Source organism: Diadema antillarum, unplaced genomic scaffold (genome assembly GCF_040938485.1).
Source record: "Diadema antillarum isolate AM-2024a unplaced genomic scaffold, OU_Dant_1.0 seq00000462_RagTag, whole genome shotgun sequence".
Taxonomy (NCBI): domain Eukaryota; kingdom Metazoa; phylum Echinodermata; class Echinoidea; order Diadematoida; family Diadematidae; genus Diadema; species Diadema antillarum.
In genome coordinates, this window is record NW_027271433.1 from 1361337 (window position 1) to 1388642 (window position 27306).

At 40.4% G+C, this 27306-nt stretch overlaps 1 protein-coding gene across 1 annotated transcript in view; it reads left to right on the forward strand.

The window, feature by feature from the left end:
• The window catches only part of LOC139733179 (protein ELYS-like), a 43975-nt gene that overhangs the window by 11411 nt on the left and 5258 nt on the right, over positions 1 to 27306 (forward strand). The window contains exons 8-30 of the mRNA XM_071644022.1: positions 633 to 774; positions 1618 to 1705; positions 2237 to 2392; positions 3219 to 3350; positions 4131 to 4221; positions 4887 to 4973; positions 7326 to 7466; positions 7885 to 7989; positions 13539 to 13638; positions 14240 to 14366; positions 15265 to 15378; positions 15769 to 15870; positions 16473 to 16663; positions 17357 to 17451; positions 17906 to 18090; positions 19657 to 19804; positions 20443 to 20590; positions 22065 to 22145; positions 22786 to 22944; positions 23791 to 23854; positions 24785 to 24917; positions 25557 to 25613; positions 26800 to 26902. Of these exons, the coding sequence (XP_071500123.1) occupies positions 633 to 774; positions 1618 to 1705; positions 2237 to 2392; positions 3219 to 3350; positions 4131 to 4221; positions 4887 to 4973; positions 7326 to 7466; positions 7885 to 7989; positions 13539 to 13638; positions 14240 to 14366; positions 15265 to 15378; positions 15769 to 15870; positions 16473 to 16663; positions 17357 to 17451; positions 17906 to 18090; positions 19657 to 19804; positions 20443 to 20590; positions 22065 to 22145; positions 22786 to 22944; positions 23791 to 23854; positions 24785 to 24917; positions 25557 to 25613; positions 26800 to 26902 (2749 nt within the window). The remainder of the gene's footprint in view (positions 1 to 632; positions 775 to 1617; positions 1706 to 2236; positions 2393 to 3218; positions 3351 to 4130; positions 4222 to 4886; positions 4974 to 7325; positions 7467 to 7884; positions 7990 to 13538; positions 13639 to 14239; positions 14367 to 15264; positions 15379 to 15768; positions 15871 to 16472; positions 16664 to 17356; positions 17452 to 17905; positions 18091 to 19656; positions 19805 to 20442; positions 20591 to 22064; positions 22146 to 22785; positions 22945 to 23790; positions 23855 to 24784; positions 24918 to 25556; positions 25614 to 26799; positions 26903 to 27306) is intronic.

The window sequence follows — 27306 nt, forward strand, 5'->3', positions numbered from 1 at the left end:
AGTCACTGCTGGAAGAGAAGACTACTACAGTGTATGATGTCACATGCGTACAATTATATAAGGAAAACAAAAAGAGAATTTCACAAAACTTTCCTTTTTGAATAAAGGGCACATTTCTTCAACTTATTACTGACGTATGTTAAGGGTAATATTATTCCCCCTGCCTTCTGAAAGAGAGAAGTCAAGTGTTCTTTTGTTATGCAAGAAAAATGGAAATATGTTGAATTTTCTTTATTCTTTCTTTATATCGTTGTACTCATGTGACATCACAAGCTATAGTAGTCTTTTCATCCAGCCGTGACTGAGCAGAAACTTCAAAAATTCATAACTTTTGAACGGATTGTCCGATTTTGCTCAAACTCTCACTGATGTGTTCTACTAATATTGCTGCATTCACTCAACCCACATGTCTACGAAGGTGAACTTGTCCTTTAAGATAGGCTACACTAATCCTGTCATTCCTGCCAACAAACCAATTCTACACAATATCAGTTGATATTTATGATGTAGGTCCTCAGAGGGTAACAGAGAATACTGTCAAGTTCGATTAATTCAGATTCAGAAAACACCAATTGCGAGGTTGAATCTTATTTCTTGCATTCTATGTCATGAATTGATTGGTTGTTTGATAGACAAGCCCATGGATCTGAGTCTGGCGGTGTTCGTGTGGGAGGGGTGTCCGTCTGGTGCCGAGTCGCCCACGTCTTCGTGCCACTATGTCGCCCTCTTTGATCTGGATCGGTATTACCATGCACAGATGCCCTCATTCATCAAGTAAGTTGACGAAGGGGTCAAGCCTTTGATCAAAACTTAATGCTGAAAAAATGTAAACATGCGCCTCAAGAAAATTTCGCAAATTAGAGCCGATGGCCTTTTTTGCGGCATGAAACTCCCGCGAATTGCCAACCATGAAAAAAATTACAAGTATGCTACCTGTGTAGAAAAAAAAAAAAACTTTCTCGTGCATTTTACTTTCACAAATTTTAGCTCCTCACAAAATTCCTGAAAGTTTCTTACACACAAACATTTCTGGTTTTACAGTACGTCTTTGACAATGAACGTACACACTCTGTAGTGGATTTCAGTATAAATAATACACTTTTTCTCATCATCCTAAATATAAACATTTTGTTTAGCTATAGATATTTTTTTTTTTCTAAAACTTTTCAAACCATGCTTGGTATGTGCAACTTTGTAGTTCTTGAACCAAACAAGTTTTTATGGAGGTTGTGATGGGAATGCAAAATATCTTCCTTTTTTTTTCCACATGTGTACATTTTTCAGTCTGCATAAGTTAGCATCCGATCTGAATATATCAAACCCAAATCTGCAATAGGCCACTTGCCTTGTCTTTCATGTATTTTGTGGAACAAGGAGAGTGAATGATGATGAAATCTGCAATTTAATAGATCTCCCACAGAGTAACAAGCATACAGAGTTTGTGTGGATTTGTACATTTTACAGTGAGGAATTCCCTTTTCCTTTATTTTTCCTGTCTCTGTCACAATGTGAGACTCAGTCACGATATGAGAGTACCTCTCACAGTGTGAAGTGCCTTCCATGTAAACCACTGTTCTATGGTAAGCCTGAGATGTGATGTTTCTCTTCACATTCCAGGCCAGACGACATGCGAGAACAGACGCCGTACTTCTCCTTCTACAATCTGGAATCTGTGATGGAGGCAGCCTCGCCGGACTTTGCACTGGTGAGTTGGGCAGTGAATTAAAGAGGAAGTCTGCCCTGAAAAATTAGTTTCTGTGAATAGAAAGCAGAAAGATTAGAGGGACAAGACAGTGAGAAGTTTGAGCAAATTCTGGTTAAAACTAAGAGAGTTATGATTTTTGGAAGTTGTGATCAGTCGAATACAAATTGGCCATTCTGTGAAGTCACATGTGGGCTATGAGTCATGAGTAAAATGTGTTAACCTGTTAAGGACGACTCCTGAGTATACTTGGGCAGGCGTCTTTGGGAAATGCGTGTTATAGCAAAGTCAGTCCGTCCTCATAGGGTCAGTAGAGTACATTTTATGGTCCATTTCAGCTTTATCTGATAATTCTTTCATTGTCGTTGCCAATGAGTTTTACTTCCTGTTTTTGTCCTATTCATTGCTCAGAGCACGGCTTAGTAAGATTGAGTGCTTAAATTTGAATAAGTAGATATCACACAAATATTAAAATTCATAAAGATTGCGTGCTATACCCCTTTAATTCATTTATGTGTGTTTGTATTGATGTAGAATGTGTTCTTGGATAAGAGCAGCATCACCAAGTACCAGTCCACCTACCAGCCGGTTCCGGAGGACCACCTCCACCCCTCCGCCCTCAGCTTCCGTCTGGTGTGCCTGGCAGAATCCAGTCTGGTTCATGCAGAGTTTCTCGGCATCCAGAGAAAGGTACCAATATGTTTCTAACTGGACATACATGATCTTGTCTGACACACACACACACACACACACACACACACACACACACACATACACATACACTCACACAAATTTCATCGGTTTGGGATGATAATGTAACAGGAGGTAATAGCTTCTACCAACTTTTAACAATTTTGTGGGTGAGCTTTCATCTACTCCTATGGAGTTTCTCAAGCCAAATGATTACACCATTTCTCTCTGCTGTCTGCTGTCTTCTGATTGATTCGGAGACAAAGTGTTGCCTGAATCCCTGTTCAGCTAGCCCACAAAATTGCTCAAGGCTGATAGAAGCCATAACCTGTTATATATGATCTTTTCTGTTTTGCCTTTACAGGTTGTTCTTTAGAAACAAAATTGGTATATTGGCAGGGTTCATAATGGCATTGAATTACTGTATATTACTGAATATTGAACATATGTCCATATATCCAATATATCCATACAGTTTGCAAATTGGGTCTTGTGAGACAATTTTGCAAGGAGTTAGCTTTTCCATCAGAAAAAGTAGCTGTTATGTGAAATGCATTCTACCATGAATGAACACACAGATATAAATGTTACAGTGTACTTCATTATTATGTATTTTGTATGGCCAAAAAGCCTTGAGGGATATTCATAGGAAATACAGTAGTAGGAGGAATAATAGCAGTTGCATGATTTATGAATATATCCTCATCCTTTTTTGAAAAAGAAATAATACAAACAAACAAACATACAAATAAACAAAATTAGCGACAAATTTCTGGAAATGTACTGAATACTTTGAAAATATGTGTCATTCTGGTCAAATGGACAGATTCTAGCTGACCTATGTAGCCAAGGTCCAGTCGTCCTCAGAGAGCCCAGGAGTTTCTACTTGAGATGCTGGAATGCGCATCTCATCCAGCGAAGGAACTATATAGACCAGACACCAGCCAATCTCAACCAGGTCAGCGTTATTGCCACGCCCCCTTTTTTCTCTCTTTTCCTCTCTGTATTTCTCTTTCCATCTTTTTGTCCTTCTTTCTATGTCACTTTCTCTCTGTCTCTCCCTTTTTCTATTTCTTTTTCTTTCTGACTTTTGCCTCTTTTGGAATGTGAATTGAGTTATTAGTTGAAGGCATATTTTCCCCCAACATTGTGGTGTGTGGATGTAGCAGATGGGCAAGATTAAGTGAGAACACTTCAGAAATATTAAGGGAAATCAGGCAATCCATTCAAAATATTCATCAAAATATTGCACCATGTGAATTTATGTATGTTTGTAAGGCTACCACCATGTTGTACATTTTGTACATGCATAAAGCATGACTCAAGCACTTGCTTGCTTTGTTCTGAAATGTATTTCTGATGGTCTGATGAGTATGCATACCAAAATACTACTACTACTACTACTACTACTACTACTACTACTACTACTACTACTACTACTACTACTACTACTACTACTACTACTACTACTACTTCTACTACTACTACTACTACTACTTCTACTACTGCAACTACTACGACTACTTCTACTACTCCCACCACCACCACCACTACTACTACCATTAATTATATTATCTCAAAAGATATATAAAATCTGCATGCACATGAACTTTCACACATATTTGTGCATACACACACAGACACACACAAGTGCACATGCACATGTACACAATACATGCTCAAAAGTTTTACATACCAGTATGTGATTAGCCCTATGTGTTTCTTGTGGTCACTATAGGCCAGCCAGCGGGAGGCCATACTGACCGTAGCACTGGAGCACAACCTACTGGGGTTCCTGGTGGCCTGCATCAGCAGCTGGAGCCAAGGAGGTGAGCTGTTCTCGCATCCCATGGTTACCATGGTGATATTGGTGATGATGATGGGGATGGTAGTTGCAATGATGCAGATGATTTTGGTATTTGTGAGTGTGAGGGTGCAATGAATGTGATTGTATTGATTATGATGGTGATAATGACTACTAAGACAGTGATTGTGCCAGTTGACTAGTAGGAAAATATTAGTAAGACTGTTGTGATGATTTTGATGGTTATTGATGATTATGTTGCTACATACAGTGTTTGTGTATGTGAATATTAAGGCAATAATATAAAATTGGTGGTGGTATAGAAGAAAGGATGGCTAGACAAGGTAAGTAGTGATGTTTTTGATATTGATGTTGTTAAGATTGATAGTGATAGTTGTTACAGGGATGGTGGTGGTGTTGTAGTAAGGGTGAAATATGCGATTGTCGGGACAAATTAATGGTAAAAAAGATTAAGACAGCAAAAATGATCATTGACCTAGATTATCGTTGATATGATGAGGGAAATGAAAATGGAAATACTTTGCTTTTGAAGATTCAAATGCCTCAAATATTTGACATTACCCAAAGTCTGTAGAGAAAGTATTGCAAAGGGATGCGTCATGAGATGATCTTGAAGTGATATTGTCCCTAGGTCCATATTAACATTTCATGCCTTTAACTACCATACAGATTTCACTTCCGGCATGAATCTTCGATCCATCTTGGAGTGGGCCTGGGGCAAGGTGGCAAGCATCAAGCAGTCAGTGGATGACATGTGTAAGCTTTCTTCCCCTCCTTGTAAGCCTTTCAAGAATGCCAAATATAGCAGCTTTGTACAGATTTTTATTTTGCTACTGGTTTTCATTCACATTTTCATGTATTGTAGAAGTAATGTGCTGTAACTTTCTACACACTTGCATTTTGCACAACAGTTTCTATAAGCCCTTCATTCTTAGCTCTGTTGTAGACTCTTGTGAGTTACTGTACCCTTTTGATAACCCTTTCATTCCCAGTACCTCTGTGCACCCTTTCATTTTGCAAAAAATAAAAAATAAAAAAAAAATAAAAAAAAGATCTATAACCCTCCCATCCCCAGCTCATTGTTGACCCTTTTATTTGGCAGTATCATTTAGATGACCGTTATATTCTCAGTACTACTGTACACCCTATTTATTTTGCAGAACAATTTATATATCCATTCAATTCCCAGCTCTTTTATAGACCCCTTCTTTAGGAAATACCCTTTACATAAGCCTCTAATTCTCAGTACCTCTGTATACCCTTTCAGTTTGCAGAACAGTTTCTATAACCCTACCATTCCCAACCCTTTCGTAGACCCTTTCATTTGGCAGGATCCCGTAGACAACCCTTTTATTCTCAAATACTTTGTACACCCTTTCATTTTCCTTAACAGTTTCTATAACCCTTTTCATTCCTAGCTCTTTTGTAGACCCTTTCATTTGGCAGGACCCCGTAGATAACCCTTTTATTCTCAAATAATCTGTGCACCCTTTCATTTTGCTGAACAGTTTCTATAACCCTTTCAATCCCAGTGTTTTTGTAGACCCTTTCATTTGGGAGTACACTGTAGATAACCCTTTTATTCTCAAATAATCTGTGCACCCTTTCATTTTGAAGAACAGTTTCTATAACCCTTTCATTCCCAGCTCTTTTGTAGATTCTTTCTTTATGCAGTACTCTTTAGATAAGCCTCTCATTCTCAAATAATCTGTACACCCTTTCATTTTGAAGAACAGTTTCTATAACCCTTTCACTCCCAGCTCTTTTGTAGACCCTTTCATTTGGCAATACACTGTAGATAATCCTTTTGTTCTCAAATAATCTGTGCACCCTTTCATTTTGAAGATCAGTTTCTATAACCCTCTCATTCCTAGCTCTTTTGTAGACCCTTTCATTTGGCAGTACACTGTAGGTAACCCTTTTATTCTCAAATGATCTGTGCACCCTTTCATTTTGAAGAAGAGTTTCTATAACCCTTTCACTCCCAGCTCTTTTGTAGACTCTTTCATTTGGGAGTACACTGTAGATAACCCTTTTTTTTTCTCAAATAATCTGTACACCCTTTCATTCCCAGCTCTTTTGTAGAAACTTTCATTTGGGAGTACACTGTAGATAAGCCTTTCCTTCTCAAATACTTTGTGCACCCTTTCATTTTGCAGAACAGTTTCTATATCCCTTTCATTCCCAGCTCTTGTGTAGACCCTTTCTTTATGCAGTACTCTTTAGATAAGCCTCTCATTCTCAGTAGTGCCATTTGGATAAGTGTTTTCTTGTCAGTACCTCTTCTTGTACACCTTTTCATTTTGTAGCAAGTTCTGATGACCCTTTCAATTTTAGTTCCTTTGTAGACCTTGTCATTGGGCAAAATCCTTCCTTTCTCTATACTCTGTACATCTTCCTATTTTGCACAACAGTTTCTATTAAATAAATGGACACCATTCTCCACTTAGGGGCCCCACTGACTCAATGTGCTTTAAAAAAATATCTATTTATTCAAATTTGGGGGTGGGGGTAGGGGTGGGAGGGGAGGGCATTGGGGAGAGAGGTATAGCCTTCAAATCAAGGAATCTTTACTTGTTTTTTTCCTCCAGAACAAGAAGTGAAAAGCTAAGTAAGTCCTATGAGTGTGTAGATTGCTGACTGTAGTTTTCATCTTTTACTTAGATTTAGAAGAAAAAATAACAGACTACCATGTAAATTAGTTAACAAACTTGGCAGGTGTTGTCACTAGGGTAACATGACATATATTCATATAAATGGGCACAATGCCCCACCCCTTCCCCTTGGACATCCAGGAAATCCCAGAATCCCCCAATTAGAAAACCTTAATACTTTGCAAGTATTTTCTGCAAATGGACACCCAAATAGACACAAATGGACACCATGCCCCCTGGAGGCCCTCAAAACTGCCCCACCCCCCAACCAAGTTTTCTATGTTCTGAGGTAATGGTCTACAAGAATGTGTGGAAGGCGAACTTGCAATACTTGGATGAGCACAAGACCCCAGGGTCTCTTGTTTCTGGAGTTTTCTTCCAAGTCTTTTTCAGTTTTGCCCCTTCCTCATCTTGATCTGAATGTGGATTTTGTATCATTGCTTGCGTCCTTTAGGCACATCCTTCTATGATGGCTACGGGATGTCCATCGACTCACAGACATACAAGACCCTGGAGTCCTACTCCACCCAGCTGTGTCACATGGTCACTCTCTTCCAGGCCTTGCTCGACCAATCAGGAACAACGACAGAGCAAGGTAGGCGTGTCTTTTACTGAGCCACTGTGAACACCCCTGTACCAGCAAGTCGATGTCTTGGTGTCTGACATAAAAGACTTATATTTGGTGGTGGTGTTGTAATTTGTTCCTGCTTGTATTTTATCATTAGGTGTTATATATTTAATGCTAAAATAAACATAACTGTATATCAGGGGGGTTATCAAACATTTTGATCAAGACTAGGCTGACTTTATTACTTAACTCTCCCCTAAGCATCCTTTGAAAGTTTCCATGGTGGTGGAATGTTCGGTAGCTGGTGGTTTTGCGGTACACCATGTATTCTCTCTTGGATGTGATTGTGGTCCTTAAAATGACCGGCTTAATCTTGACATTTGTTCATGGTCATGCTATAGTTTGTTTGACTGTTTGGCTGTTTTCTGTGTTTCTTTTCATGTAGGGGTGAAGGATCTGGAGACAAAGTTGTGTGTGGTCACTCTTCTCTCCCAACACCTCAAGATGGTCCTCTGGTTTGCCCACAGCGGCCTTCTACCAGAGAGTGCAGGTGAATTTATTTCTATGCTTGAAAATTAGATGTTAATCACCTACCTGATATCTAAATTTCCCATATGGCTGACCACTGATAGCCCCTTTAAATGCTAGGAAGTTGTCACTTGAATGTGAAAAGAGGTAGAAGAAGATTAAGAGGAATCAGAAGAAGAAGAAGAGGAAGAAGGAAAATGAGGAGAAGGAAAATGAGAGTTTAGGAGGAGGGGGGGAAGAAGAAATATGAAGAAAAAACAAAACAAAACCTGGTAAAGACATGTTAGTGATTTCTTGTAAGGAAGAGGATCATAATATGAATGCTTGTCAGCTAGAAATCATTTTCATGTTGTCTCTTTTAATCAACAGGTGCTGAACTAATCTGGATTCTCTTTTGTTTTCTTTAATTTTCATATCAACGCGTGTTTAATGGTACTGTGGTTCAAATGAAATATAACTGGAGTAGGATTGATCCTAAGTATATATGTATGTGTAATTATTCTCATGAGGGTTGAATGGGTTTGGACCACTTTAGTTTGTGATAATGGAAAGGCGTGTGGAAATTGAATAATTCTATTGCGTAATACTCGTGAGATATTACGTCAGGAGAGAGCCCGCCATGTGTGCATGCGCAGTAGAACCAATACGTCATCGTGCATGCTGAGATTCGGACGGAGGATTTTATCCCTCCGTTTTTTCTGGCATTTTTCTTCGGATTTTGCCTATCTAGTGAATGTGTTTTGGGGTAAAATTGCTCCAAGACACTAGAACTGTACCCTGCTATTGGGCAGACAAAACAGTTTTCGAGCATCGAAAGCAGTTTCGAGTATCAAATCATGGATTCATCGGTTTCGCCGATCTCGGTGAAAGAGAAATTTCGCGCTGCCGCTCCACGTGAGCCCACGGCAGCTTCACACGCCGCCACGGGCGGACAACCAGCCGCCGCACAGGGGAAGCTCACAGAGCTGTGTGCCCCTACGGCTACACAAGATGGCGGGAAATCGAAACCTGCTCAGCGCACAGCGCAAGTAAAGAAGAGCAAACCTACAAATCCGGCAAAAACCAAGTCATCGACAAGCTCCGATGTGAACACTAGACTGAGTAAATTGGAAGACTTGCTGGAGTCAGTTATTCAGCGATTACCGGCGGAAAATCGTACTGCAAACTCTACAGGAGTATTGCATACGTCTGCAGTTACACCGCAGCCACGGGCTGCACACACTACCGATGATACGTATTCACATACGAGTACACAGCAGCCATACAGTGGCGAGCATTGTGAATACACGGGCGCCGGTATGGGGCAAACGCATTCAATCGCGGATGACGAGGAATGCTACCCAATCATGCCAGACGAAGTTCCACATATTGCGGCGAAGTTCGCAGTGAACGCAGATATCGGGGAACCGATAGAGGAAGAAATTGCTCAGTCAGCTACATATTTGCTCACACATCAACTGGAAAACAAAGCACTAGAGGAGACAGCAGCTAAATATGCTCTGCCCAGTAACTGCCAAGCTATGGATTCCCCAAAAGTGAACCCCTTCATTTGGGACAATCTTCCGACACATACAAAGTCAAGAGACTTGAAACTACAAAAAATTCAGAAATCAATGACAAAGGGCATTAATGCCTTTGTCCGTTCACTTCCATCGGGCAACATCACGGACCCACAACAAGATGCGCTGGCCCTACTTTGCAGTTCTTCTTTTGAGTTGAATTGCTTACGACGTGAGCTAATCAAACCAGACCTAGACTCAAGATGTGCCAGGCTGTGCAAGCCAGAGAATATGGTTGGTACTACCAACAAACTACTGTTTGGCGACAACCTCAGCAAGAAGGTTAAGGACCTTATGGAAGAACAGAAAGTTACGGCAGGGGTGATGAAGGGACAAAGAAAGAGCTACTCAAGCCCACATCCCTACAGGGGATTTAGGCCCTCGCCGGGGTTCGCTAGTGCTACCCACCGAAGCTACAAGGAAGCAGGCTGGTCCAGATCTCGTGCCCCTGCCACTGCGACTCGGCCTTTTTCTGGTACTGGTGACCGGCCTTTTTTAGAGCGGAACCCGAGGCAGTACCGCCAGAGCCAAGCACAAGGCAACAAGAAGCCACTGCCTCCAGCGCCTCACACACAACGGAAACGCTAAGCCTTACAGAGGTGAGAGATGAAATAACTCTAGAAACCCCACATGATTCTCCCAAAGTTGGAGGTCGACTGTATGCCTTTCAGGATAATTGGCGAGCTGTTACATCTGACCCATCTATTTTAGAGGTCATAAATGGTTACAAACTAGAATTTGCGGCCACGTTGCCACCATCCAGAAACAAACCCCCAAGAAGCTACAGGCTTTCTGAAACTGATAGAAGAGCTCTATCTATTGAGATTAATAAACTGTCTGAAAAGGGGGTCATTGAAAAATGCTCCAGAGAAACAGGAGACTTTGTCTCTAATATTTTCTCAAGACCTAAGAAAAATGGAGGTACACGCCTCATACTAGATTTAACAGATCTGAATAAGTATTTACCTTACCAACATTTCAAAATGGAAAATATCCATACTGCCTCACAGCTCTTGTCAAGAAATGCCTACATGGCATCAGTCGACCTCCAGGATGCATATTATGCAGTCCCAATCCACCCATCTCACAGAAAATTCTTCAAATTTATTTGGGAAGGCCAGTATTGGCAATATAAGGCCCTGCCTAATGGCTTGAGCACTGCTCCTCGATTATTCACGAAATTGTTGAAACCTCTCTTGGCAATGTTAAGGCAGCAAGGCCACACTGTGGTTTGTTATCTAGATGATACACTCATTATTGGGGACACAGTAGAACAGACAAAGAACTCTGTTAAAGCAGTCACTCGGGGCTTCGAAAGCCTAGGATTTCTAGTACACCCAGACAAGTCTGTACTACAGCCACAAAAAGTGATCCAATTTTTGGGCTTTATCTTGAACTCGGAAGACATGACTCTTCGATTGCCAGAGGCAAAAATGCATGAAATTAAGACGCTCTGCTCAGAGCTCAGATTATCCTCGAGCACTACAATTAGGCAAGTTGCCAAAGTGATCGGAAAGCTGGTGGCAGCCTCGCCAGCAGTCCAGTATGGGCCTTTGTTTTATAGGGCCACAGAGAAAGAGAAAGTTGTTGCCTTAAGATTGCACAGAGGTCACTTTGACAGGAGAATGTCGTTATCACCTGAATCTAAACAAGAACTCAATTGGTGGGTTTCCAATGTCCAGTCGGCATTCATGCCACTAAGAAGACCCAATCCGTCTGTTGAAATTCGTACAGACGCAAGTGGTAGTGGTTGGGGTGCCACTGACCTACACAATTCCACAGGGGGTAGGTGGAATGAAGAAGAGTTAAGATATGTCAAAGACAGTAAGATAAATTATCTTGAACTACTAGCCGTAAAATTTGGGCTGCAATCACTATGTAGTAGAGCTAACGATGAGCACATTCTCATCCGCACGGATAACACCACTGCAGTTTCCTACATAAACAACATGGGAGGAATGAAATCAGTGGAATGTAATAACATTACGAGAGACATTTGGATGTGGTGTATTGATCACAATGTGTGGATAACGGCATCACATTTACCAGGCAAACTAAACGAAGAAGCAGATCGCTTGTCTAGAAAGTTTGATGACAGGACAGAATGGATGCTTGACAGGGACATTTTTCAATCCATCACTGCTAGATTTGGAGAACCTGAAATTGATTTATTCGCATCTAGACTGAATAAGCAAGTACAGAATTATGTTTCATGGTTACCTGACCCAGAAGCAGTGTCAGTCGATGCATTCACTCTCAATTGGAATGGATTGAAATTCTACGCATTTCCCCCATTTTGTCTGATTGCAAAATGCCTGCAAAAAATAAGGGAGGATAATGCAGATGGAATAATCATTGTACCCAACTGGCCCAGTCAAGCATGGTTTCCCCTCTTGCGAGAAATGACAATTGGGAAACCTATGTTGCTTCACAGGAGCAAGACACTCCTAACACTCCCAAATTTGAACACACCACATCCCTTACATGCAACTCTTGATCTTATTTGTTGCAGGCTATGTGCACACCACTAGAGCACCATGGAATTTCGAGGGACATCATTAACATCATGGCTGCTTCTTGGAGAGATTCCACCAAGGCGCAATACAATATCTACATTAAAAAATGGTACCAGTTTTGCCGTGAGAACAATATCGACTGCTACTATGCAGATGTTACGGATGTCCTCAAATTCCTCAGTAAACTCTATCATGTGGAACATGCAGCTTACAGCACCATAAACCAAGCTCGCAGTGCTTTATCATCTTTCTTGACACTAACTGACGCTTCGTGTACAATTGGTACACATCCCTTAGTCTGTCGGTTCCTGAAAGGAGTTTTTCACCTACGGACTCCCTTGCCCAGATACAAAGAAATCTGGGATGTTGGTCCTGTTTTTAGATTGTTGCGTATTATGTCACCAGCAAAGTCGCTGTCTCTGAAGAAATTAACATTAAAACTGTGCATGATCATTGCTTTGACTTCAGCGCAAAGGATTCAGTCTCTGAAATTCATGGATCTTGATCATTTACAATTGAGAAACAGTTCAATTACTTTTCACTTTGAAAAACTGATCAAACAGAACCGACCAGGGAATGTTGGGTTTTCGGTTACCCTGGAATCTTATCCTCCAGACAGACGCCTGTGCGTAGTAAGGTACCTCAGAGAGTATATCGAGAAAACAAGTATGCTCAGGGGGGATGAACGACAGCTATTCATCAGCTACAAGAAACCCCACAAAAGGGTATCATCACAAACTATTGCTCGTTGGCTGAAGGAAGTGCTTACATCAGCAGGTATCAACACTGATAAGTACAAAGCGCATAGCACTCGAGCAGCATCAACTTCAGCCGCGACCAGGGGTGATGTACCAGTGACTGCAGTACTTGAACAGGCTGGATGGTCAAACGAACGAACGTTTCGACGTTTCTACAATAAGCCAAAAGACGCCAAAATGAGCTTTTCGCAGGCTGTCACTCGTGTAGCAGAAAACTAATGACCTCTTGGTAGGTGCTTCAGTTATTCACATAACTTATGTTATGTCTGGGGGAAAAATGTATCGTCACAGGCTTTAAAGTCTCCTGACGTAATATCTCACGAGTATTACGCAATAGAATAGAAAGATTAAACGAGAACTTACCTGTTCGAAGCTTTAATCTCGATTCTATTAAGTAATAGGAGGGTGATATTACGTCCCCTCCACACCCACCCTGCTGTTCTAACAGGAGTGTAAGTCGGCATTGTTTCGAACAGGATTGTAAGTTCCCGTTATCTTTCATCTAGTGACAATCCATTTTTCACTCTTCGAAAATTGGTTCTACTGCGCATGCACACATGGCGGGCTCTCTCCTGACGTAATATCACCCTCCTATTACTTAATAGAATCGAGATTAAAGCTTCGAACAGGTAAGTTCTCGTTTAATCTTTCTATTTTACTGAACTGAAGCCAAATCACAGGAATCCGTTTGAAAGACTCCTTGTCCCTTGACCAACCCAATTTCTCCTTTTGTTGTAGACAACATGGGATTTCCGCGGGACGGTCAGTTCTGCTACCCATCGTCCCTCCTCCGCATGACGTACGCACAGAGGCGAGCCGAGCTGACCAAGATGTGCAGGTGAGGGTCATTTCTCTGTCTCATCTTTGATACCCTCCCATCTGACCTAGAGTAAAATTTGCTGTCACAGATGAAAAGATTTTCAACGTGCTCTTTTAGTGAACTCTTGCACCAGCACAATATGTGAATTGAATGAAGAAGTTGGTTAATGGCGCTGGCTTGTCTGTCAATGTCAGTGAATTTAGCAGAGAGGCAGAACCCTGAATCAGAGAGATAAGATTTTGCTGATTGTATGATTTTTATGTGATTCCTTTAAATTGTGAAATAGATATGTGGCTGATGTGCAATACTTATATATTATGAAAATAAAAGTGAATGAAAAAAACAACAAAAGATTTTGCTTATTGTGAATGTAACCCAGTCCTCTGCTCTGTGAAACAGTACAGATAGAAGATGTTGATTATCAATGAGTCCCAGTCTTCAGTTCATCAACAAATGCTTCAAGTGTGAAAGAATTTCTTATTTTACACTTAGCTGTGGCCCGTGGCTGTGTGATATGCCTGCATTGTTTACTGTATAATGCATGAATGCAGTTTTGCCATCAAAGATCTTTCCTGATAGGGAGCATCTCTCTCTTTGACCTCTTAATGGATATTGACAGGAACGACACGATGGGTGACATCATGCTGATTGATGGACTGGTGGGAGAGGCGGGCGTGGCTCTCACATCCCTCTGGGACCGGAAGGAAGAAGGAGGAACCGGCACCTACCCTCCGCCCAGTCTCCATGTGAGTGAGGCGTCCAAGCTTTGTGGGCTTTCGTTCTTTTCTGGCTTCTGTTCTGGCATTGATGTATTTTGTTTTTGAATTGCCGAATTAGTGCTCTGCGTAGTATCATCAAACGGGATGCGCATTGTACTTGCAACATCCATGCATTTATGCACAGTTTTTACAAATCTAAAACTGTAATTGATTTGGCTCAAACATTGAATGTCACAGCAATGGTATTTAGCCTTCTACCCACACATATTATGTGGTGGTTGTTGTTGTTTTCGTGGGGGGGGGGGGGGGGGGGGGTTATAACATGAATTAGTGCTAGAATGTGTTTTGATATTTGCTTCATACTAAATCATATTTGGCAGTTCAGCGACGACGTTCCATGATGTCAACAAAAGCAAATCATGTGTGCATTAAGCACATAGCTCTAGCGTGTGGTACGCGTATTGCATACCCACATGCCTGGCTGTCCTGATAAAATGATGGGATGCGGGATGTAATTCTTCTGCACTTCTGCCCCTCAGCAAGTTGAGCCATGGCTTGATGATGTCACTTGAAACTCGTCTTTTACCGTTAGGCACAGAGCAATGCCTACTCTGAAGTTAGTTTGTATCTTGCAATTTCATTGATTGTCTACTGTAAAAGTGGAAATTTTCGTGGTGTTGAAATTTTCGCACATTTCGCGCAACCAGAAACTTGGGCGAAAATAAAAGCATGCAAATATTTTTGCTTGCCATATGTTCCAGTAGTTGAGATCTTAATTCCGCGGAATTAAAAACATGCGAGACTCTTCTTACCCAGCTGAGCGCGAAAAATTAGTCGCGTGAAAATATCCACTTTTACAGTATATTTTTTCATGTGCCATTGCTGTGCCTATAAAAATCATGTCCCTATTCTTTGATTTACCCAGGCTCTACTTGACATGTATCTTCTGGAGCATGTTCCCTTGGCAACCAAGCATTGCATCGTGGGATACCTCCTGCTGGATATCATTTCGGTCAGCAATGATGCCAAACATTTGCCGGTACGTATATGAGACAGATTGATCACAAGACGTCATTGCAAACATTTGTGCATTGCAGCTGTAGGTATGACTGTGGAATTTTCTTCTGTGATCTCAGTTTCAGTGCTTGTGTCCTGTGAAAGAAGTGAATGGTTAGGACACAGTTCGGAACTAGAATTGTAAGTTGCATGATAGAAATGGCATATGATAAATGATGTGTATTATAGCTTTTAGGTGAGAAAATAAAAAGATCATTTGAGGTAAATGTGTGTACAGTTATTGTAGCCATAGGAAGTGGTATTCAATCTTTGCATGCTGTCTGTAGTTGTACCAACGATTTTCACAGCATTTTCATGTGTGATTTGCTGTTTGATTCAATGTTGGTTTTTTGTGTTTGTTATCTTCTTTCAGATGATAAGCAAGCTTGAGCAATTCTATCAAGTGTTCAACCTCCCCCTGGGATTGACGAAGCTACTACAGGCATTTTGGCTTCTGGATCACAGGGACTATGAGGTACAATGGTTGTAGAAATGTGTGTGTGTGTTTGTGCAGGAGTCAGTGTAGAACGTCTTGTTGTCCCCAAACTGATGATGATGTAGACCCTCCTGATGTTACTGGTGATGAAAGTGATCCTGCTGGTACTGATTGCTGTCGTGATAATGCTGCTGATGAGGAACGTCTGTTTCATGTATGCTTTATTACCTCTTTACCTGTGTTGATGAACCAACTGACATCACATCTGCACTGAGAATCCCATGCATTTGGTTTCTGTTTTACAGAAATTTTCCCAGAATTTGTAAGTAAAAGTGTACTCAAATCTTGCTTCTGACAATGAAAAAAAAGTAGGTCGTTTTATTTTCTTGTCATAACGACCATGTATATATCATTGCTGTGATTCAATATTATGAGCTCAAATCAGTATATCTTGAATTGAACAGAAAAATATGATCCCAGAAATCCAACACTTGCCTGTGATGCTAAATTCTACTGGAATTGTAGATTTTTTATTTTTTTTTTTATTTATGGTTACCTATATTGCAAGGGGAGCTGCCTCTATTTTGAATGCAGTAACAAATCGTGTCTTTGTTGATTCACATATTACTCTAATGGAACAGGAGGCATTAGCGATGCTGCTGGATCCCAACACGAACAATGACCTGTTGTCATGGCAACACACCCGCATCATCAAGCTCTTCCTCTACCACGGCCAGGCAAAGAGGGCACTACAGTACGTACGCTGTGTGAAGCCGGCGCTGGAGACGCCGGACGATGTCAGACTGCATCTGACTGTGCTGCTAGCCAACGGGTGAATAATCAGAACTGTGGCTGGTGATAGAATCCTTTACATCTTGTGCAGTAGTAGATGAAGGGGACCTTCCTTGTTTGTGGCATACTGTCAACATCCCAGCTGACAATAATAGATTGTGTGAAAAGATTTTCAATTCAGATAGCCTTGAAGACCAACTTCTTTTCTTGACTGAGATGAAGGCAATTCTTAATTGTATCTCAACAAAGCAATATTAGCCCTCAGGTCTTTCCAGTGTGTAGACACCAGCCATAGATATCACAAGGGTTCCATGACATTTTCTCCTGCAACAATTGCTCCCATGAAATATCTGCACGCTAAGCCAAACATAGATTCTACCCACAAGCATAACCCTGACCCTAATCGCAATCCTCACATTGAAATAGACCTAAAACCCTATCACAACCCAAACCCTAACCCTAAGTCCTTGGAGAAAATATGACTGGAGCAATTGTCGCAGGAGCAAATGTCTTGTCACCATCACAAGGTGCCTTTGAATGTTCTTTACAGACAAATGGCACCGTATCAAAGCTGTTTATCATCATTATCATCATCAAGTTTTACAAGCATTGTGTTCTGATAGCATTAAAAACATTTCACGACTGCTGGGCCCAGCATTGATAACTTCCGTTCACTGTCGTCTTTGCATAATCTTGATGCTATGACGTCAATCCGTTCTCCTTACCGATGCAGACTGACTGCGGAAGCTTTCCAGTTCCAGCGAGAGTACAGGGACCCCTCCACCATGGACGATCTCCTCTATCACATCTTTCTGGGTTCCCAACAAAGTGAGTGCAACCTCCAGAACATCCCTGATGACACCTTTCTTTTTCCTTTTTATCTCTCAAAAAGAATTACTCTTTCTAGAAATGAATTCTTAATGTACAGACATCTTCTTTGAATTGATTTAAAAACAAGAGATTATCTTGAAAAAGGAATTCTCAACATGCATGCAGTCATCTTTCAGATGCATGTATTCACAATGTCCCATTTTCTTACCAAACATCAACACCACATACACTAATTATTGAAAAATATATATTTACAGTGTGTTGACTAGTACTTGTGTCTATGCAGATGTTGATGCAAATTTGATAACAGTGTTTTTATGCTGTTGATCTAACAAATGCATAATTACAATAATTTGTGGTCTTTGAGATAATCCAAAGCTTTGCTCTCATCATGTAAATTCATGCCAAACTCATTGCGAAGCTTTTGTTGTTGCACCCTCTGCCATTTCAGCCAAGACAATGGACCAGCTGCTGCGGCTGCCATTCGACGACGTCGAGGAGTCGCTGCTGGAGCGCTACCTCCAAGAGACCACGGAGCCCAACTCCAAGGAGCTGCTGGTGATGCACTACCTCCAGCGCACCAGGTTTGTGGACGCCATCAGGCTCAACCAGACCCTCAGGCAGCAGGCAATGATGGTGAGTGGGGCTCTTGTTAGGGGCAGGGGTACATGTTTGTGTTCCTCTCGTTCAGTAGCTTTTCACAGCTTTGATCAAAGAGTGAGGCAATTTATACTTTCCAATGTTCATTGCTAAACTCAGTGTGTAAAACTACCTTGTTTGTTAGTTTGTTTGCTTGCTTGTGTGTTTATGGGGGATTGCTTTGTAATAAAGGTGTATCTCCTCTTGTGTTGAAATATTCAATAGTTTTGATCACTTAATTGTTGATGAAGTTGTCATTGTTATAGAAAAGCTTTGAATCAGATGAAGCCAAACAACAGATGATGCTTTATATGTGTAGATGAAAGAGAACCTAACAGGCAGATTTTACATTCCTTCCGTCGCTGCCTTCTGCGGTACATTCTAAAACCACAACTAACGCAACTGAATTGCGGTGTGAATCCTAAGCACAGACTAGGAGGTTGGCCGAAAGAAGTCTGCAACTGCTTGATGATATTCTTCTCCATATGGAGCTGCTTGCAAGAGCCTGTTGTGTTCATGTTTTCCAAAGCATTACAGGGATTTAAAAAAGAAATGAAATTTGTTTTTTCAGAAATGAACTGTTATACGGACATCTTCTTTAATTGATTTAAGACGAGACATTATCTTCAAAAATTAATTTTCAACATCCAGTCATTTTTTGAGCTCATGTATTTACAACATGCAGTTGACTTTCCAAACATCTACAACACATGCCATAATTATTCAAAATTGACAATACAGTTGGAATCAGGCCAACTTTTGCAGTACATACAGAGATGCCAACCTTTACATTTTTGCAGTACTTTGTGCTATTACTTGCAAAAAAATATTGCAGGTTTCATGGAAAATACTGTTTGTTTCACAAAAATCTATATGTATTATTACATTTGATTACACATGTCTATTGCTGGAAAAGCAAGAATACTGTTTTTCTACCAAAAATGTGCCTTTTTAGCCCTTAGAATACTGCGATGCTGTTGACGTCCCTGTAGAGAGCCTTGCCTCGAGATCATTCCTTTAACTCTTTATGTGCCATGGTGGAAATCCCCTGTGTGCATTATTCTGAGACACCAACGTAGTCATGCATTGGGAAAACATTCTGTTTTTCAAATCTATGTAACTTTTATAGATGCCAGTTAAGCTGGAAATATTGTGAGCAAAATTCTAGAGAAAATGCCAAGCTTCGCTTTGATGTAAATTGTATGACAATCTGTGACTGTTTTTCTTTCAAATGACCAGTAGCTACATTACTGTAAAGGCATAACTTTTGCAAACAAACCAGTGACAGAAACTTAGAATTTATACGCAAACCCAGTAGGGAACACCGCTTGCTACTCAATCACCGCGTAAAATGCAAGCTATGTGTGAGAGGAACAGAATCTCGAGAAACGCTTTCATTGTACTGTGGCATTTGATGATCTATCGATTAGTTTGGGCGGGTTTGTGCGTTTGAGCAGAATATGCGAAGTTGGCACGCTGTTGACTGAGTCGGGCATGCAAATGTGGCACATAAAGAGTTAAAAGGTTTTCATTGATTGATGATGGTGTGAATGATTGTTACAGGGGGACAGTGACCCGTTGGCCAGAGAGAGAACATCAGCAAGGAATATCATCACTGAGAGTTACGTCAACGTCCTGCCGCGGGTCCAGCGGAGGCTGGCCTTCGACTCGGAGACCAGGCAGAGGAAACCAGTGGGAATACGCAGGGAAGGTGAGTTGCTTGTGACTTTAGTAGATTCTTTAGACATTATCTACCTTCTGCAGACTCGGACCGTTCAGTTTTCTAATTACAAGTAGTACTCTATACGCCATATAGTTAGAGAGTCTAAATTTTCGCGAATTGGGACTTCCCAATGATTTTGCGAGTGGTTAAATTCGCGATCGTGGAGTACTGTACTGAATGGAGAAATGTATACCTGCATGTCACATTCATATTGGGATCAGAGTCAATATTTTCGCATGATTTTAAATTCGCGAATAGCACCTGACTCGCGAAATGTGTCAAAATAAAAACCTTGCAAAATATTCGGCGTATACAGTATTTTCTGTTTCCTGTGTTTCTGGGATTCTGAAGATATGAAGATTTCACATGAATTTTTGGCATGATTTTGTCTTGCTACTCCAAAGTTTAGGTCATACAAAAGGATTGGTTTTAATGTAAAAATAAGGCAAAACAAAGTAAACCAAACCAAACAAAGAGAATGTTTAGCAAACTCCTTCATGATTCCAGTTGTTGGTACTGAAGGGGAAACAAAACTAAAAAAACGGTGAAAGAATTTTAGGAATTGGTGGCATGGAGCAGCAATTCCTACTGACATGTTAATTTGACTTCTCTCTTCCCAAATCTAGTCCCTCGTCCCAAGCCCCTGTCGACCATCATCAACCCTGCCAAGTCTTCCAAGGTCATCTCCCACGCGCTGCTCCTTAATGCCGTCCTGGACAGGATCGCCGAGGCGCGCGACGTCATGAAAGCGGACCAGTCTCCCACAATGCACCTGTAAGTCCTGTTAGACTCCGTTCATTTGCAGATGAGAGAGCAGTGATGGCAATTAGAGTGTAATTCAATGCTATGCTGAAGTTGACCTTTTAACCCTTTGTGTACTTTGAGTGCGGAGTTACACAGAAAGGGTCAATGAATAGAGCGGAATTAAATGAAGAGACTGGTAGAAATATCATCAAAATCAGACCAAAGACAGCATCGGTAGAGGTGATGATGTCATCACCACCCCCCCCCCCCATTATGGCTCTTCAGAAAGAAACAACAATAAGCAACAACAGGGAAGAAATCACAACAAGACCTATGATTCTGCAATGTTTCTGCTCACAGATTCCTCCCGTTGAAGGTGGGTTGGGCATATTTTCAATGGTTGCTCCCCCATCTGCCTGCAATGCCCCCTCCCCTCACACTAAACAATGTTCTGTGGCCACTTCGAAAAATATGTGTGTTGGTAATACAGTACTCTCCGCGTAATCGGGTATCGCTTAAACGGGTACTCCGTTTAATTGGGTAGTAGTGTAAAAATCAGTTCCATTGCACATTAAAATTACCTGATAATCGGGTTGCCTCTCCACATAAATGGGTAAATAATTTCTTGTAGTCTAATTTCTACCCACATTTTATCGCAGATATAACACTTTAAGAAATCATGAATGTCAATTTTCCTCGGCTAATCGCATTCTCTGCTTAATTTGCAAAGAAGACCGATCATTTGGGGAGTGATTTAACGTGAAAACACATGTACCATTACCATAGAGTTGGATTATTAATACAGCTCTATGACCAGTACCGACTTGCCACACGTAAACGAACATTGCACATGTAGCTGGCACTAACAATTGAATACTAGTAGACAGACCGGAGTTGAACATACTTGCGCTCCTCCCTTGCTCCGCAACAACATTCACAATACGATAAGTTTGCAACAAAAATCAGGCCCTGCACCAGCTCCATAATTTTGCTTTTCCACAGTCACTTCTCGAAAAGTAACCCGACGTTCCACATGACTGGTGCACCCAAAGAGACGTGTTTATTTCTGAAAACACCTGCGTGTTGGCGAGGAGTCTATAGTCAAACAACAATGTTTTCTGAAGACATATTCGTCCATACAAAGAGTGTAAATCATTGCTCGTGACTGAGCAAGTGTAAGGTATGTAAAATGTGCCGTGCAAGCACGCGTGCTAAGCATACAGTGTAGGTGCTTGGTGCAGTGTACAATGCATGTACATTGTGTGTGTAAAATGTGAATGAGACGTGTTCTTCTGTTAATCGGGTACTCCGCTTTATCGGGTAAGAAACGCTCTGCCCAAGCCTACCTGATTATACGGAGAGTACTGTAGTACCTTGATTGAAATGATTGTTTTGTTCGAAGTGGCAAGGACTGGGAGGAATAGATATTGGTCAAGGGAAATGTATTGTCACATACTTTACAGTGGCAGGCTTTCTTTTGACAAGCTTTATCCTTTTATCACAGGGACGACACATTTGAGCACTCACCCTGCGTGGAACCATTCGTGGGCACTCCGATGACCCCCAGGAATAGGACAATGAGAAAGTAAGGTCACGCCTGGTGGCATGTTGTGGTTGATTTCCATCTGAAGAATAACTAAATGAATGAAAGGGGGAAAACAAATTAGTGACCTTATGATGTAAACAAGTAGAGACTCCCGGCCTAAATTCAGTTTGTGTTTACTTTGTGAAGACAATGATTCAAGGCCATTAAGCTGAGTAGGCTCTGTGATTGCAGTGCTCTTATGACCTTTTATGCCCAAAAGGTGTATTGGCCATCTTCCTTTGTAACTATTTGTAGTTCTCTCTGTATAAAGCTGTTCAGGCGATTTTGTCTAAAGACACATTATTTTTTTTTCTTCTATTTTTTTCAAGTCAAGTGAATGTCATTAAAATGCTTTGTACAATATTTGTATTATTTGTGTAGATGCATTTACACTTTTGGGTTTTATGGCATGCATATTTTTTAACATTTTTATCATGTTTTTGAAGAGATGAGTAAGGCAGATCAGAGAATATAATTGTCATGTTTTGAAAGGAAGAACAGAAAATACTGTGTGATTACTACTAATGACAAGTTGAATGAAAGCGACATTAGTCAAACATATAACTGCATCGGCAAATCGCATGAAGCATATCACCATTGCAAAAGTAATTGCTGGTATTTATTGACAATATCTGTGCAGGGAAGACATCAGCGTCGTCTACCCAGAAACTCTGGAGGCAGAGGAGACGGCTCCCTACGTCGTCCCGCTCTCCTCCAGTCTCAATCTGAGCGTCAACCAATCACTGCGAAGCCTGGCTGCCATGGAAACGCCGAGGGCTCTGAAGGATCACTTCAAGAGGTTAGTAGCAATGATGAATCACAATTTTGATGTTAATATGTGCTTGACTTTCGAATATCAAGCCATGATAGTTTTCACATCCGCAGGCCATAAAGCATCACACAAGAATGTTTGAATTGGACATTTGAATGGCCTCTGCTGGCTCCTCCATTTTCTCTCTTAGAATTTCCTCTACCTTTTTCTAAATCTTTTTTTTTTCTTTTCATTGTGCTTGTTTTTCTTGTACATGTATACTGTTACCGAATGTAATGTTATTATCTTCACCTTGTTCTTTGTCACATGTATTTTAATGAGAATTTGGAAATGAATGAAATGAAAAGAAATGACATTTACCAAGGAATGTGGCAGTACCATCAACACCTCTGCTTCTTACCTTTTTGTGTGGCATGGAGCAAGGCCAGGATTGACTGTTACGGATTTTGTTGATGTTGAAAAAAAAGAATTGGCCTTATTGTTTTTTTTGTTTTTTTTTGCAACCCACAACAACAGACTTTGAGTCTTTGAAGTGTCATTGAAGTGTCATTGTTACAGAGGATAACAGAGCTGGCAAGTTCAACATATTTGTCATGTTTACTATATACTTTTTCTTCTAGAATTCAAAAAAAAAGAATCCAGTTTTTAGATAAAAAGAGTTTGTTTTCTAAAATTTGATTTAGCTCAACTACACGTAGTATCAGAATAGTTTTAGTAGGATGGAGGGTTTTTCCCACCATCAGATTTTTTTTTTAAAACTTTTCATCCATACTTCTATTTTCTCCAGATTTTTTTTTCTTTTCTTAACAGAGGTCACCAGCCCTGGATGCCATACTTATATTGAACTCTGGATCTCTCTTTTTTTCCCTTCAGACCTCCGCTGGATTATTCAGGAGCTGAGGCACTGGCTCTCCTTCAGACACCGCCTGTCAAGCGGGTGAGGAGGGACAATTCCTTTGAGAGATCAAACAATTTTGTACAGACATGCGAGGACAAAATTAAAGGGAGCGTATAGTTTTGGTTGAGACCTAATTTCAGGTTTCTAACTTTTTTTGGTGAGATAATGAGAAACCTCTTTTGAAATATGAAAGGGCATGTATTCCATGAGGAATTCAACGTTTATTTGATGAAAATTGGTTTTTAAATGGCTGAGATATCCAAAACAAAGCAATTATAGTAAGTGTGGGACCCACACTATATAACGATCGCTTTGTTTTACTTTGTTTTTGGATGTTTCAGTCATTCCAAACCCGATTTTCATCAAATAAACTTTGAATTCCTGTTAAAATGGTATGCTCTGTACTATTTCATAAGTGTTTTCTTGGTATCTCCCCAAAAGTTAGAAGCCCAATTCTCATCTCCACCAATACTGTACCATCCCTTTAATGATAGAGAGATTTGGCACATAATCCATGGCACTGCCGATATAGGTTTCTGCCAGCCAATGGGGCAACTTTGTTTTCGTTCTTTCTTTCTTTCTTTTTCACATAACCATTCATGAATAATCAAAAGTGCACATACAATGTTTTATGGTTCTTTATGTTTTACTGCATATTCTAATCTTGATCTTTGTCTGTCCTTTTTTAAGCAGATATGGGTGGACAAATACCATTTATGACTTCTTTTTGGCAAATTGTAGCATATAGTCACCTTGTTTTTTCCCTCTTCCCCTTTTTTGTTCTCCTGTAAAATAAAGAGTGAAAGTGGGTTTTTTAAAAAATATTTTTTTGGGGGTTTACAAAAGTTGGAGACAAAAATCTTATAGCTTAGTTTAGTGATTTTTTTCCAAAAAATATGTGTGAAAAAAAGTTTCAATCCAATAGAATATTTTAATGATGCAAACACATTTATTTTGTTTGAATTTCAGAAAACACCATCACTGAAGCCAGAGCCCCAGGTGACCCTTCCCACCCCCCAGTCCATCCTGAAAGTGCGTAAGGCCATCCGACGTTCACCCAGCCCTCCAAAGGGGGTCGCGGAGAGGGCCCACGGCAAGGCAGGTAAGCACGTACACCATGCCCTAGGAAGACATGCTCTCATGATTACTCTCAAACAGAATCATGTCATGCTTACAGCAGGCTCCACTAAAGCTCAACATAAGATTTGCTCTTTTTTTTTCTTATCACCTACAAGCTGTGTGTTTGTTCCTTTCTATGTCAGTATTCGGAATTCCATTTTGCTGTTAAAAAAAAAGAATGTGCGTGGGTGTAATTTTGTTCAAGTCTAGTAAAACTGTGTAATGGATGCTCTTCTGAATACATAAACCTGCATGTGACTGATTCATTTCTATCTATCTATCTATCTATCTATCTATCTATCTATCTGTCTATCTATCTATCTATCTATCTATCTATCTGTCTATCTATCTATCTATCTATCTATCTATCTTTCTATCTATCTGTCTATCTATCTATCTATCTATCTATCTATCTATCTATCTATCTATCTATCTATCTATCATTGTCTGGACAGCTTGTTGGTATGCCAAGTGTAGTCATTGTTTGTGTGCAAATCTCTGATTCTGTGCACAAATCATGCTCATGTTTTTTGCCTGTATCACATTACTTCACTGCCTCTGTGAAGTGGTTGAATGTTGCCGTCTCTCATGTTGCTGCCCCACTTACTGTTCTTGCCGTCAGCTCTAGATATCTCGATGCCCAGCCCCCCACCATTCCAGTCCAAAGCCCTCTCCTTCGGTAAGCATTCATACCTCCCGCAGAGCTGCAAACTACTACGTAGTTGGTTTTTACGACATATACTTTGGTTGTCTTTTTCCTGCTTCAGCAATAAGAAAATGTGTTTTTGAAATGGAAAAAAAAAAATCCATAATTTGTTGTAGCATGCTTATGTTTGACATTTGTGACGAAGATATGAATTTCACCTTGATTTTTCATTACTTTTTTAATATGACTGTTCATCAGTGTGTGTTTAGATATGTGGCAGTTGGAAGAACTGTTTATGATATAGCTAGTGTGTGTCAGAACTTGGGTGCTGTTGGTTCACACTGCGTACATGGCACTGTCATCTTGTGTGCCTGTGACTTTGTTTCATCGGTATTTGCATATGCATGTTATGGTGTGTCATATCAGATTTATTAAGTCATTGCTGCATATTTTGGAAGAAATCCAGTGCACTATTTTAAACGTTATTTTCATGAATGCTACAAATTGTTGTGTTTATTTCAGTCACTGTTTTAAAGGATGGGCATCTAAACATTGGCGAAGTTGCAAGAATGTTTCCATATGAAAGATGATTTAAAAAACTTGTTGTTCTGCTATAAATTGTAAAACCATAAATTTTTCGCATGCATAAAACTTTTGCAAGTTTCATGAGGAGTCAAGATTCGCGAGAGTAAAATGCACGTAAAAGTGTTTGGCTACACAATGTATTGAATGGCAGTGGCACTTTGCAAAAGTTTTGTGCCATAGGAAAGGGCCATTTGCTTCAATTTGCAAAAGTTTCATGCCATTGATATTTTTAGTTTTACAGAAGTAAAACCTACCCTTACCCACATTGATGAATTTGAGCACACCTCATGTCCCGAACTTCTTATGAATTTCAATCAGGTCGTGCTAGTGGTGCTGTCCTCAATGACAATATACAGGATTCTACAAAAGTCAAATGGTCAAGATGTAGACAGTTCCCTGTGTTCAACTACTGCTTCTTTGGCACTTGTATTAAAGCAAAAGCGAAGTCATCATCTAACACATGCTTCTTTTACATCTTGGGGTAGTGACAAAGATGCAGGGTGAGTAGTAGGGAGCAAGTATCAACATTTTACCTTGACCATTTAGTTTTAACAGTGCTTTTAAATAAATAGATGAATAGATTTGTAAGTGGAAGTTGTTAGACCTTGGCTGTTCTCTTTTTTCTGCATCTCAGCGGACAATGATGCGGAGAAACCCAAGGAAACCACTCCGGGTCGTCACATTCGGTTCTCTGATGACACTGTCTCAGGCGACTCCTCGCCTCCCGACATCAACGAGTGAGTAAATGGTCTATAGTATGGGACACAGACTTAGACTTGATGAGATGACTTTGTTCGTAGTGTCATGTGTAAAGAAATGAGACCAATAAGATCATGTCATCAATTGCATTATGATAGAGTGGTATATGCATACTCAGCTGGATAGGATATCCTGTTTGTGGTCATGGTTGTTTTAACCTCTCATTCTATATATATTACTAAGATGCAGGAGAGAATGAGAAAGATCTCAAACTCAAAGTGTAAACATTACATTTTTGCATGCTGGCGGAAAACGTTCAAATTCGTGCTAAATCTGGGCCCAGATTTCAATGTTCTTTGATGTATTGATAAAAAAAAGTTAACAGTGAGATTATTGTCGGTTAGAAATTATTTCTTGAGATGTAATTTTTAGGAATACATAT